Below are 13,132 nucleotides of genomic sequence, written 5' to 3'. Positions count from 1 at the left end.
TAAACACAAACAATCATCACTGAGTAGTATAAAGAAGAGGCCATTCACATTTCTTAGTATATCACGCATTTTAGACCGCCACTAGCTGCCATGTTAGCTCCCTGAATCTTAGTGCAGAACAAAACTTGATTGGCTGAAGTTAGAACGTGCCCTATTGGACAACGAAAGCGGAAGTTACCCGATTGGCTTGCGTAGATAGTGGGCGGAGTCCACCTATTTGTGGATTGTGCGCACGTCTTGACGTTAGAAATGTTTCAAAATCCACAAATGCACAGAGAGCCATCCACAAATGCGTGCAGCGATTCACAAATGCACAGAAAGCGATCCACAAATGTGCAGAAAGTGATCTACAAATAAATGCCATTGAAATAAATTTGTAAATATTTTTTATTTGCAAATCTCATTGTATTTATTTGTGAATTCCATTTATTTTTGTGGAACGTCTAACATATATGTATGGTTCGCTTTTTGTGCATATGTGGATTTAAAAGATGTTTGTGAAACTCTCTATATTTATTTGCGGATCATAGTTTATTTATTCAGAATATTGCAACAATTCTGATCCCATAGGTGTGCGTGCTGCGCACCGGTTTGAGTTTGAACGTGCCCCGGGTTTAGGAAAGCCCCAAATGGGTCCATGCGCAGACTGTCATGTGACCTGTCCGCTCATGTGACATATCAAAAGGTGTGTGTGCAGTTTCTCTCTCTGAAAACACCGGTTTACAACGTGTTTTGCAACTAGCATAGCGATTAGGAGAACTAGCTAGACTTCAATCGTATTCGAGGAAAGCGAAATCTGGGCCACCTCTATGGATTATGCCACAATCAGGTGTTGGTTTAATTTTGAATGTTAGACAAAATTAAAGCCATCGTTATCATTTGGTCACGTTACACATACTGTGTGTTACAGATTATACAACAAACGGGGCGGGGAGTATCCGAGCAGCTGCTAAAATGAAAGTAAACTGTATTCTCATCGTGGTGGCTGAATTTAAATTCGTATGAAACAAATTTTAACGATAACAGTTGATTTACATAAACTTGCTCACTAGAACGTTTCGCTTTCGAGTGCACCCTCTGATTTACAATCTAAAGATCGTCAACCATGGACAAAGAAGAAGAGGAACAAGATGGTGACTTGTCTTCGAGAGAGAAGTAAATTACCTGCGTATTTTTCCTCAATCTCATATAGTAGAGCATTGACATGCTTAGAAGGGCTTAGAGCATAGTCGTAAATTCGTTTTATACTGATGATGAAACACTACAGTAGCTATATATTGAATGGCTATAAATGCGAATGCGTAAATGTTAAAATGAATGTAAATGCGCATCTGTGCACTATGCTATATCCAAAAAACTATATATTCTGTTTTTGATTATCAAGTAACAAGCAAAGATCTGCATCACCTGTAGCCAGCAGTGTTTCAGTGAAGAGTAACTGGTCTTTAGATCATCCTCTGAACTTCAGAGATAAAGAAATGGCATCTGACCAGAAGTAAGATATTGCTGTCTCTGTCTTTGATATGTTTGTCCATAAAAAATAATGTATAGCTGCGTGTAATTTGTTAAAAGATGTTTTATTTTTAATTGGGTTGTAAAATATAATGTCATTCATTACTCATTTTCATTCTGTGTTGTTTTAATTTAAGGTCTTGCTGTCTCTGTCTCTGATAGGCCTATGTTATTTTTAATTTAGTTAAACAAAAGAATGTCATTCATTAATTTCTAATAATAATTTCTGATCTGCGTTGTTTTAAGGTCAGATAGATCAAGATCAGTTTCTCCAGTGCACAGCCACCTGACTTTAAAAAGTGACTGGTCTTTAGATCATCCACTGAACTTCACAAATGAAAAAATGCAACCTAATGACAGGTAAAATGTGTCTCTTGAACAGTCCAGTGTGATGCATTTAGTTTGCTTGGTGTTCTGTGATGGTTTTTATCTGAGCATTATACAATAACCAAAAATGTATCTTTGTGTTTTTGAATATCAAGAAAAAGGCAAAGATCTGCATCACCAGTAGCCAGCAGTGTTTCAGTGAAGAGTAACTGGTCTTTAGATCATCCTCTGAACTTCAGAAATGAAAAATTGCAAAACACTGAAAGGTAAAGTGTGCCTCTTGAACAGTCAAATGTGATGAGACACTAACATTAATACCCATGACTAAAAAAATGTGTGCATCTTTATTAATATGAGTGTGCTTGGTGTTCTGTGATGAATTTTTATCCGTACATTATACAATAACCAAAATGTAATATATTTGTGTTTTTGAATATAAAGTGAAAGCCGAAGATCTGTATCACCAGGACCCAGCAGTGTATCAGTGAAGAGTAACTGGTCTTTAGATCATCCTCTGAACTTCAGAGATAAAGGAATTGCATCTGACCAGAAGTAAGATATTGCTGTCCATGTCTTTGATATGTTTGTCCACGAAGAATAATGTATAGCTGTGTGTAATTTGTTAAAAGATGTTTTATTTTTAATTGGGTTGTAAAATATAATGTCATTCATTACTCATTTTCATTCTGTGTTGTTTTAATTTATGGTCAAAAAATAGATCTGCATCACCAGGACCCAGTAGTGTTTCAGTGAAGAGTGACTGGTCTTTAGATCATCCGCTGAACTTCAGAAATGAAAAAACACAAGCTACTGACAGGTATCTAGCAAGTGTGATAAGAAAATAACACCCAGTAAAATATTCATGATGAGTAATAAAGTATGTGCATCTTTTTAGTTATATGATGAGTGTTTAGCATATATGAGGATTTTTTCTATCTGTGCATTGTACAAAAATCGAATATACTGTATTTGTGTGTTGTTGTTTTTTTGGAAATCAAGTAAAAGGCAAAGATCTGCATCACCAGTAGCCAGCAGTGTTTCAGTGAAGAGTAACTGGTCTTTAGATCATCCTCTGAACTTCAGAAATGAAAAAATGCAACACACTGACGGGTAAAATATACCTCTTAAACAAGTGTGATCAGACAATTGCACTATTCACAACTAACTAGTGTGTTCATCTGTATTTATGTGAGTGTTTAGCATATATGATGATTTTTTTTATATGTGCATTGTACAATAACCAAAATTCTAATATATTTTTGTTTTTGAATATCCAGTAAGAGGCAAAGTGCATCACCAGTTGCCAGCAGTGTTTCAGTAAAGAGTGACTGGTCTTTAGATCATCCGCTGAACTTCAAAGATAAAGAAATTTCATCTGAACACAAGTAAGATTGTGGCTCCAATATGTTTTTCCATTAAAAAAACATGTATAGGTGTGTATTTTGATATATACATAATGTCCATTGAAAAATGTTAATGAAGTGTGTTTTTGCAAATCTAGTAAAAGGCAAAGATCTGCACCACCAGTAGGGAGCAGTGTTTCAGTGAACAGTAACTGGTCTTTAGATCATTCACTGAACTTCAAAGATAGCAAGATGCAACCTGGACACGGGTAACATTAAATTATAAATTAAAATATAAAAAAAATTAAGTTGTTCTTATAACTAATAAAAAAAGTTGCTTTAATAGCTATGGATCAAAACCAGGTGGTTCCAGCATCCATGAGAAATTCAGACTGAACTTGAACGAAAAGTTTCAGTGTTTGTGTGAGGGAATAGCAAAACAGGGAAACCCAACACTCCTCAATGAGATCTACACTGAGCTCTACATCACAGAAGGTGGAAGTGGAGAGATCAATAATGAGCACGAGGTGAGACAGATCGAGACGGTGTTTAGGAAAAGATTCAAGGAAGATACACCCATCAACTGCAACAACATCTTCATACCTTTACTCGAACAAGACAAACCCATCAGAACTGTGCTGACAAAAGGAGTCGCTGGCATTGGAAAAACAGTCTCTGTGCAGAAGTTCATTCTGGATTGGGCTGAGGAGAAAGCGAATCGAGATATACACCTCATATTTCCACTGCCTTTCAGAGAGCTCAATCTGATGAAGGACCAAAAAGTTAGTCTCAAAGACATTCTTCATATTTTCCTCCCAGAATCAAAAGAATTGGACATAAGCGGTGATAAATATAAAGTGTTGTTCATCTTTGATGGTTTGGATGAGTGTCGTCTGTCTCTGGATTTTCACAGCAGCGTGAGGTTGCGTGATGTCAATGAATCGGCCTCAGTGGGCGTGATGCTGACAAACCTCATCGCGGGGAATCTGCTTCCCTCCGCTCTCATCTGGATCACCTCCAGACCGGCAGCAGCTGATCTCATCCCCTCTGAGTGTGTCCATCGAGTCACAGAGGTACGAGGCTTCACTGACCCACAGAAGGAGGTATACTTCAGAAAGAGAATCAAGGATGGGAGTCTGGCAAACAAAATCATCTCGCATCTAAAGTCATCGAGGAGTCTGTACATCATGTGTCACATCCCAGTGTTCTGCTGGATTTCTGCCACTGTTCTCGAGAGAATGTTGAGTGAAGCTGAGAGTGATGAAGAGATCCCCACGACTCTAACTCAAATGTACACACACTTCCTGATCATTCAGACGAATATTACAAATCAGAAAGACTACGAGAAGAAATTGAAAGATGAAGACATGATTCTTAAACTGGGTAAACTTGCTTTTGAGCAGCTTGAGAAAGGGAATTTGATCTTCTATGAAGAAGATCTGACGGAGTGTGGCATTGATGTGACGGAAGCGTCAGTGTACTCAGGAGTGTGTACTCAGATCTTCAGAGAAGAATTCGGGCTTTACCAGGGAACAGTATACTGCTTTGTTCACTTGAGCATTCAGGAACATCTCGCAGCTTTATATGTGTACCTCACCTTCCTGAATAACAACACAAACATGTTAGTTTCAAAACAACCCATGTCCTCTCATGGCTCAATTTCTGACCTTCTTAAGGATGCTGTGGATAAAGCTTTACAAAGTGAAAAAGGACATCTCGACCTTTTCCTCCGCTTCCTGCTAGGTCTTTCGCTGGAGACCAACCGTAGACTTTTGCACAGCCTGATGAAACACACAAGAGGCAGCTCTGACAGTAAACCTAAAACAGTTGAATACATCAAGAAAAAAGTGATGGAAAATCCCACTCCTGAGAAATCGATTAATCTCTTCCACTGTCTGAATGAATTGGATGACCATTCTTTGGTGGAGGATATCCAGCAATTTCTGAAGTCGGGAAACATACGAGAACCGAAACTCTCCCCTTCTCAGTGGTCAGCAGTGGCTTTCGTATTGCTGACCTCAGAACGAGAGCTGGATGTTTTTGACCTGAGTGAATATGATGCTGGTACACACAGCACATCAGAGGAAGTTCTGCTGAGGCTTGTGCCTGTAATTGAAGCATCCACAAAAGCTTTGTAAGTTATTTCAATGTAAAAATTTTTGGATGTTGGTATTTTCCACAAAATCTGTTTAACTTTAACTCTAGTCATGCTTGTGCAGACTACAAGTGAGCTCATTGAGAAAATGTTAAATGCTCTCTCATTTGTAGTTGCTTTGGATAAATAACTAAATGTTTAAATTTACATGTACATTTCTTTGTCACCCAATCCAAATATATTTGGATCATATTAGAATTGTAAAGGCAACTTACAGTATATTGTGTTTTGTTATACATACGTATCGAAATATACTAGCAAATTTGAAATATAAATAGCATTTAAATGCGTCTTAAATTATAGGTTAGAGTGCTTAGAGATTTAACCATAATATTTTCTTCTGAAGGTTTTATTATTGTCAGCTGACAGAAAAGAGCTGTGAACGTCTGGGATCTGCTTTAGGTTCAAAGTCCTCAAATCTTAGAGAGTTGAACCTGAATGGAAATAATATAGGGGATTCCGGAGTAAACCTGCTGTCTGCTGGATTGAAGAGTCCTCATTGTAAACTGGAGACGCTTAGGTAAGACCTTCCTGAAAACATTGTTTCATATACATTTTTTTAACCATTTGGAGGAATATTCACTACTGCTCCATTTGGCAACATCTGATAAGATTCTACTAGTTTCTTTTTGTAATACTTTTGTCTAACGTTATGTTAAATGGGTTTTTTTTCAGGCTTGGGAATTGTCAGCTTACAAGTAAATGTTGTGCAGCCCTGGCCTCAGCTCTCAGCTCAAAATCATCATGTTTGAGAGAGCTGAACCTGAGTTTTAATGGGCTTCTAGACTCAGGAGGGAAGCAGCTTTCTGTTGGATTGGGGAATCCTAACTGCAAACTGGAGATATTGAGGTAGGATCATTCTATAAGAATCATCAGCCATTATTTAGTAACGACACAATTTGTTTCTCTCTTGTTTTATAATCCGAGGACATGTGTTAGAATCCATTATTGCAGAACATATAGTGATGTTTAGGATGTTTTCCTGTTCTACTATTGTTTTCCCAACAGGCTCTGGAGATGTGGCCTGACAGATGAGGGTTGTGCTGATCTAGCTTCAGCTCTGAGATCAAACCCATCACACCTGAAAAATCTACAGCTTGACAGGAATAAACTAAGAGACTCTGGAGTGAAGATGCTCTCAGGTCTACTCAAGGATCCTCAAAATAAGCTGGACACGCTGAGGTAAAATCAGCGCTGGCTTTTGGAGCCAGATTTATAAAATATCACTTCCTGTGTCACAAATGGCTCGACTCAAGGCTGTGCCAATATTTTATTTGCAGTCTGATTGGCTGTGATGTCACTCATGAAGGCTGCGCTGCTTTGGCTTCAACACTCAAATTAAGTGCATCTCACCTTAAAGTGTTGGACCTGTATGGTAATTCAATAGGAGACTCGGGAGTGAGACAACTCACTACTGGACTGGAAAATCCTCACTGTAATCTAGAGACTTTGAGGTAATGGTTTGTGAAGTCCATGTAGTGACCATGTTGTAAACCGGTGTTTTTAGTTGTGTTATAACAATTTATATATTTTTTTGTTTGCAGGCTTATGTATTGTGCTATGACCGACGTCAGCTGTACAGCTCTGGCGTCAGTTCTGAAATCACTTGCTTCACATTTGAGAGAGTTGAATCTGTCTGGAAATAATCTTGGAGATTTAGGAATGAAGCTGGTTTCTGTTGGACTGGAGAATTCTCACTGTAAAGTAGAGATACTTAAGTAAGTTCATAGAGGTTTTTGTGAGATTATAATTTTTCACATTTATTCCTAATGACCTAAACCTCGCATTGATTCTCTCTCCAGGCTGGATGATTGTGGTATCACAGATGAAGGTTGTGCTGCTTTGGCTTCAGTTCTAAGGTCAAACCCTTCACACCTGAGAGAACTAAATCTTGACAGGAATGAACTGGGTGACAAAGGGTTGAAGTTTCTTTCTGCTGCGCTGGGGTATCCTCACTGCAAACTCGAAATATTGAAGTAAGTCAATCACCACATTCTGCATCTCTCAGAAAACTTTCTCTCATGTAGGTGTGTTTATGACATTCCTTTCAAACATACAGTATAGGCAGTGTAAATGACCCATGTCATTTGTGATTCATGGTGTTTCATTCATTTTGTGTTCTTTTTACAAAATGTGCATGCCTGTAACTCCAGAACTGTTAGAGATACCTTAATGTCCTTCTATATTCTTGTAATTGACCAACTTGTCGTTTGGAAACTGCATTTTTAAAGCCCTATAAGTTTCAGTCCTAGAGAAATGAGGATCTAAATCTGGCTTCATGAGAAAACTGTTAGAATTGACACATTTTCAGTCATCAAATTCTTTTTTTAAATCTGTCACTTAATTTCTTTTAAAGAGGAATGTCTGAAAAACAAATAATGTTGAAACTAGAAATGTAACTTTTTTCCTTCTATTAAAACAACTGCACTAAACATAACCATTTCAGTGTCCTTTTGGCACTGAGTTACTGTCCAAAATTTTCGGGTTAAGGCACATTAACTTGCTCTGAATAGTTTATTTATAAGATTCTATATTTCTTTGAGTTATTGGGAGATTTTGATAAAGGGATGTTAATTATGGCCCGAGCACAGATGATGTGAGGAATTGCTCCGTTGGTTATAATCTTCAAAATTAATAACATTTTGAAGATGCTCGAAAACTGATGAAAGTTTGAATACATGTCAAATGGGGTGAAAATTTACATCTGATATGGGTTGCAGAATGAAGTGTGGCAAAATGGCTCTATAGGGCCACCTACAAAATTTCAATAAAGCAACCCTCGTACTATGTGGGTCAGTGGTGGTTGACAGCACACAAATATGACACAGACTTACATAAGCATGTCCTGGCCACTTGATTAATTTGGAAAAATAGTGTTTGATGAGGTGAGTGTGTGAGTGAAGCAGTGAATGAGGTGAGTGTGTGAGTGAAGCAGTGAATGAGGTGAGTGTGTGAGTGAAGCAGTGAATGAGGTGAGTGTAGCAGTGAATGAGGTGAGTGTGTGAGTGAAGCAGTGAATGAGGTGAGTGTAGCAGTGAATGAGGTGAGTGAAGCAGTGAATGAGGTGAGTGTAGCAGTGAATGAGGTGAGTGTGTGAGTGAAGCAGTGAATGAGGTGAGTGTGTGAGTGAAGCAGTGAATGAGGTGAGTGTGTGAGTGAAGCAGTGAATGAGGTGAGTGTGTGAGTGAAGCAGTGAATGAGGTGAGTGTGTGAGTGAAGCAGTGAATGAGGTGAGTGTGTGAGTGAAGCAGTGAATGAGGTGAGTGTGTGAGTGAAGCAGTGAATGAGGTGAGTGTGTGAGTGAAGCAGTGAATGAGGTGAGTGTGTGAGTGAAGCAGTGAATGAGGTGAGTGTGTGAGTGAAGCAGTGAATGAGGTGAGTGTGTGAGTGAAGCAGTGAATGAGGTGAGTGTGTGAGTGAAGCAGTGAATGAGGTGAGTGTGTGAGTGAAGCAGTGAATGAGGTGAGTGTGTGAGTGAAGCAGTGAATGAGGTGAGTGTGTGAGTGAAGCAGTGAATGAGGTGAGTGTGTGAGTGAAGCAGTGAATGAGGTGAGTGTGTGAGTGAAGCAGTGAATGAGGTGAGTGTGTGAGTGAAGCAGTGAATGAGGTGAGTGTGTGAGTGAAGCAGTGAATGAGGTGAGTGTGTGAGTGAAGCAGTGAATGAGGTGAGTGTGTGAGTGAAGCAGTGAATGAGGTGAGTGTGTGAGTGAAGCAGTGAATGAGGTGAGTGTGTGAGTGAAGCAGTGAATGAGGTGAGTGTGTGAGTGAAGCAGTGAATGAGGTGAGTGTGTGAGTGAAGCAGTGAATGAGGTGAGTGTGTGAGTGAAGCAGTGAATGAGGTGAGTGTGTGAGTGAAGCAGTGAATGAGGTGAGTGTGTGAGTGAAGCAGTGAATGAGGTGAGTGTGTGAGTGAAGCAGTGAATGAGGTGAGTGTGTGAGTGAAGCAGTGAATGAGGTGAGTGTGTGAGTGAAGCAGTGAATGAGGTGAGTGTGTGAGTGAAGCAGTGAATGAGGTGAGTGTGTGAGTGAAGCAGTGAATGAGGTGAGTGTGTGAGTGAAGCAGTGAATGAGGTGAGTGTGTGAGTGAAGCAGTGAATGAGGTGAGTGTGTGAGTGAAGCAGTGAATGAGGTGAGTGTGTGAGTGAAGCAGTGAATGAGGTGAGTGTGTGAGTGAAGCAGTGAATGAGGTGAGTGTGTGAGTGAAGCAGTGAATGAGGTGAGTGTGTGAGTGAAGCAGTGAATGAGGTGAGTGTGTGAGTGAAGCAGTGAATGAGGTGAGTGTGTGAGTGAAGCAGTGAATGAGGTGAGTGTGTGAGTGAAGCAGTGAATGAGGTGAGTGTGTGAGTGAATCAGTGAATGAGGTGAGTGAAGCAGTAGTGAATGAGGTGAGTGTGTGAGTGAATGAGGTGAGTGGGTGAGTGAATGAGTGAATGAGGTGAGTGAAGCAGTGAATGAGGTGAGTGAAGCAGTGAATGAGGTTAGTGAAGCAGTGAATGAGGTTAGTGTGTGAGTGAATCAGTGAATGAGGTGAGTGAAGCAGTGAATGAGGTGAGTGTGTGAGTGAAGCAGTGAATGAGGTGAGTGTGTGAGTGAAGCAGTGAATGAGGTGAGTGTGTGAGTGAAGCAATGAATGAGGTGAGTACCTGACTGTTTGTGAGTTGTTAAAAGTTGACAAACAACTCATGTTATCAGTTTTTTTCATGTTAATTTTTTCATGTTTCATGTTCTCAAAATTTTTATTTTATTAATTTTTATGTTATCATGTTAGTTCCTGTTTCTTACGGACTTTACTCTTTTTTGCACTTTAAAATTACCTAATCTAAAAAAAATAAATGTGATCTTTGTTCAGTCATTGTTTATCCTCCTAAGACCCGAGCTTTGGTTTGGCTTGCATTTTAGATTTCTTCTAGCTATTTGGGGTTAGGAGGACCCAATAAATATAATAACCAAATATTATATTTGAACAAGAAGCACTTTTTGAAAAATAAATAAATAAATAACAATTGTGGACAATTGGTCTGTATCCACAGAAAACAGTCAAGACACCATTGTGTAATAAAGTACAAATCTATTTTATTAACAGCCTGAGTACACTGGGGGAAGTGTGGGAATGCTGTGGGTACAATGGGGGAAGTGTGGGCTGTGTGTGGGCATGCTGTGGGTACAATGGGGGAAGTGTGGGAATGCTGTGGGCATGCTGTGGGTACACTGTGGGAATGCTGTGGGTACACTGTGGGAATGCTGTGGGTGCTCTGTGGGAATGCTGAGGGTGCACTGAGGGAAGTGTGGGAATGCTGAGGGTACACTGGGGGAAGTGTGGGAATGCTGTGGGCACACTGGGGGAAGTGTGGGAATGCTGTGGGCACACTGGGGGAAGTGTGGGAATGCTGTGGGTACACTGGGGGAAGTGTGGGAATGCTATGGGTACACTAGGGGAAGTGTGGGCATGCTGTAGGTACACTGAGGGAAGTGTGAGCTAGGTGTGGGTACACTGGGGGAAGTGTAGGCTGTGTGTGGGCATGCTGTGGGTAAACTGGGGTAAGCGTGCCGTACACTGGGGTAAGTGTGGGTACACTGGGGGAAGTGTGGGCATGATGTAGGTACACTGGGGGAAGTGTGGGCCGTGCGTGGGCATGCTGTGGGTACACTGGGGGAAGTGTGGGCATGATGTGGGTACACTGAGGGAAGTTTAGGCTGAGTGTGGGTACACTGGGGGCAGTGTGGGCTGTGTGCACGCATGCTGTGGGTACACTGGGGGAAGTGTGGGTTGTGTGTGCGCATGCTGTGGGTACACTTGGGTAAGTGTGGGAATGCTGTGGGTACACCGGGGGAAATATGGGCACCCCAGGGGAAGTGTGGGCTGGGTGTGGGTACACTTGGTAAAGTGTGGGAAAAGTGTGGGCTTGGCCCCATGGTACTGCTTGCAGTCGTTGTGTAAATTGATGTTTTCAAACAAATTCTTCCCAAACTATGTTTTCACAGTTATTTAAAAACATTAATTATTTCATTATTTTTTAATACATTTTTACATTTTCAACTTAGCAAAGTCCCATTGTCCACATGTGTAAACATCAAGTTTAGAGGCATAGTACATCTTTACTGTTGCAAAAATGTGTCAAATTTGCATGCCATATTAATCATACAACACTACTATGCATAACTTAACAAGAAGCAACAATGATTTTTAACTTTTGGATGTTTTGGCCTGACATAGCTGCCTTTATTTTTCAGATGTGTTCGCCGGCATCTTGACATTTTTATGTAAAGTGTTTTTCTCTTCTGACACCACCAGATGGCAGTGTAAAGGTCCATGTTTGTGAATAACAGGTTCCAGTTACATATAATTAAGTATTATTGTGCACACAACCAAAAATGTGATGTCCACACATGTGGACGCCAGGTCGTAGGAGGTTAATAAACACTTATGCCACATTTTTCCAAATCTTCATTTGTTTTGTTTTTTTCCTGCACAAAATTCAATAAATATCGTATCGTAATCTTCATATCGAGGTACCTTCGTATCGTGAAATGTTGATATCGTTACATCCCTAGTGGTTTAGCATTTTAGCAGCATTCAATCTGAACACGCTGCTGCTGTGACTTCTGCATACAGGGATGTCATGTTCATGCCCCTCCCCCTTAAAGTAACAGTGCATTATTTGTGGTTACAATACTGTAACAATTGATTGACAAGAAAAACTTTCAATTTTACCATAGAAACATTAGTCACAATACAGTGATTAAGAGGGAGATTAATTTTTTACATTTTTTGTTGTAAAGCACAATAGATTGAATTGTTTTGAATCAATATAAATAAAAATATCACAGTATGGAGAATTCTACGAAATTCCTAAAATAATTTGTTCAAATTAATTAAAACTATTCATATAATTAATCCTAATACCATATCTTTAATAGGCTGTTTACTGGCAAAATTATTTTTCGCAACTGTTAGTGAGTAGTTAATGGATAGTTATTTTTAAATGAGTCTTATTTATTGTATAGTTCTGCAGGAGACATACAGCACTTAGTTGTTATTAACAACTATTAAATAAGTAATAATTAACTAATTGTTACTTACTTTAAACATCAGTATGCCGTTACCTACTTATTAGTTAATCTTTCTTCCTTATTAGTTATCAGTAATGACAACAGTATTAATGCAGCACTAACCATTTATTCTGCATTAGTTCCTTCATAACTACCTATTAAGTATGAAACAGTATTATAAAGTGTTACCTTCTTATATGTTCGTTTTTTATCTTTTGTATGATACTAACCAAATTGACATGGCTTTATGTTGTGAAATGTAAAATAAATAGTCTTTGGCTTGGGTCTGCAGTATTAAAGAAGTTGGTTAGTTTCATAAAATATTTTTTTATCAACTGTTGTAACAATTGTGGCTATTAAGGCAAAATTAAAGTGCTGAATAATTTATGGTATTATCACATGTGTAGTATTAACATTGATTATTACATTGATAAACACGGTTTTACATACCACAGTTATGTTTAATAATGGTATATTGTGACATCCTAGTATGAAGAAAAACTTCAGTAATTTGCTTTAAACAAAATATGATCAGTTTTATTGTTACTCTTGCAACAATTACGCAACAAAGCTTATGTTCAACTAATGCCATCTGTGATGTACTGTATTATCGTAATGGTGGAATTTAATCATTGCAAGAGTAAATAAATATAGTAACAGTGTGTAAAATAAAATGTGCATATCACAATCCTATAACAATCTGATCAATAAGCATGAGTGCCTAAGAGTAAATGCACCTCAAGTT

General features: G+C 39.0%; 1 protein-coding gene across 4 annotated transcripts; it reads left to right on the top strand.

Annotated features, from left to right (window-relative positions):
- The first annotated feature begins 650 nt into the window (after positions 1 to 650).
- On the top strand, positions 651 to 7,334 carry LOC130553351 (NACHT, LRR and PYD domains-containing protein 12-like). Of its 4 annotated transcripts, none has more exons than XM_057332260.1 (17): positions 651 to 829; positions 911 to 1,155; positions 1,385 to 1,495; positions 1,759 to 1,872; positions 1,995 to 2,105; positions 2,281 to 2,391; positions 2,558 to 2,656; positions 2,839 to 2,949; positions 3,117 to 3,224; positions 3,341 to 3,451; positions 3,529 to 5,316; positions 5,684 to 5,857; positions 6,013 to 6,186; positions 6,346 to 6,519; positions 6,618 to 6,791; positions 6,882 to 7,055; positions 7,140 to 7,334. In XM_057332260.1, the coding sequence occupies exons 2-17, from the start codon at positions 1,106 to 1,108 to the stop codon at positions 7,315 to 7,317; spliced, it is 3,762 nt and encodes a 1,253-aa protein (XP_057188243.1). In that variant the 5' UTR covers positions 651 to 829; positions 911 to 1,105; the 3' UTR covers positions 7,318 to 7,334. The 4 variants fall into 4 exon arrangements, with proteins under 4 accessions (XP_057188243.1, XP_057188245.1, XP_057188246.1 ...); XM_057332262.1 differs by having other exon boundaries at positions 651 to 960; positions 1,096 to 1,155; XM_057332263.1 differs by lacking the exon at positions 1,385 to 1,495 and having other exon boundaries at positions 651 to 1,155.
- Positions 7,335 to 13,132: the final 5,798 nt, after the last annotated feature.

The sequence above is a fragment of the Triplophysa rosa genome, linkage group LG4 (assembly GCF_024868665.1).
Source record: "Triplophysa rosa linkage group LG4, Trosa_1v2, whole genome shotgun sequence".
Taxonomy (NCBI): domain Eukaryota; kingdom Metazoa; phylum Chordata; class Actinopteri; order Cypriniformes; family Nemacheilidae; genus Triplophysa; species Triplophysa rosa.
This window is presented reverse-complemented; position numbering and strand designations above follow the sequence as displayed.

What these genes read in the sequence shown, in the direction of transcription:
- LOC130553351 (XM_057332260.1), top strand. Translation starts at nt 1,106, where the DNA reads ATGGACAAAGAAGAAGAGGAACAAGATGGTGACTTGTCTTCGAGAGAG. An exon ending in GGAATTGCATCTGACCAGAA is followed by an intron (nt 2,392 to 2,557) that starts GTAAGATATTGC and finishes GTCAAAAAATAG; the next exon opens with ATCTGCATCACCAGGACCCA. An exon ending in AAAATGCAACACACTGACGG is followed by an intron (nt 2,950 to 3,116) that starts GTAAAATATACC and finishes TTGAATATCCAG; the next exon opens with TAAGAGGCAAAGTGCATCAC.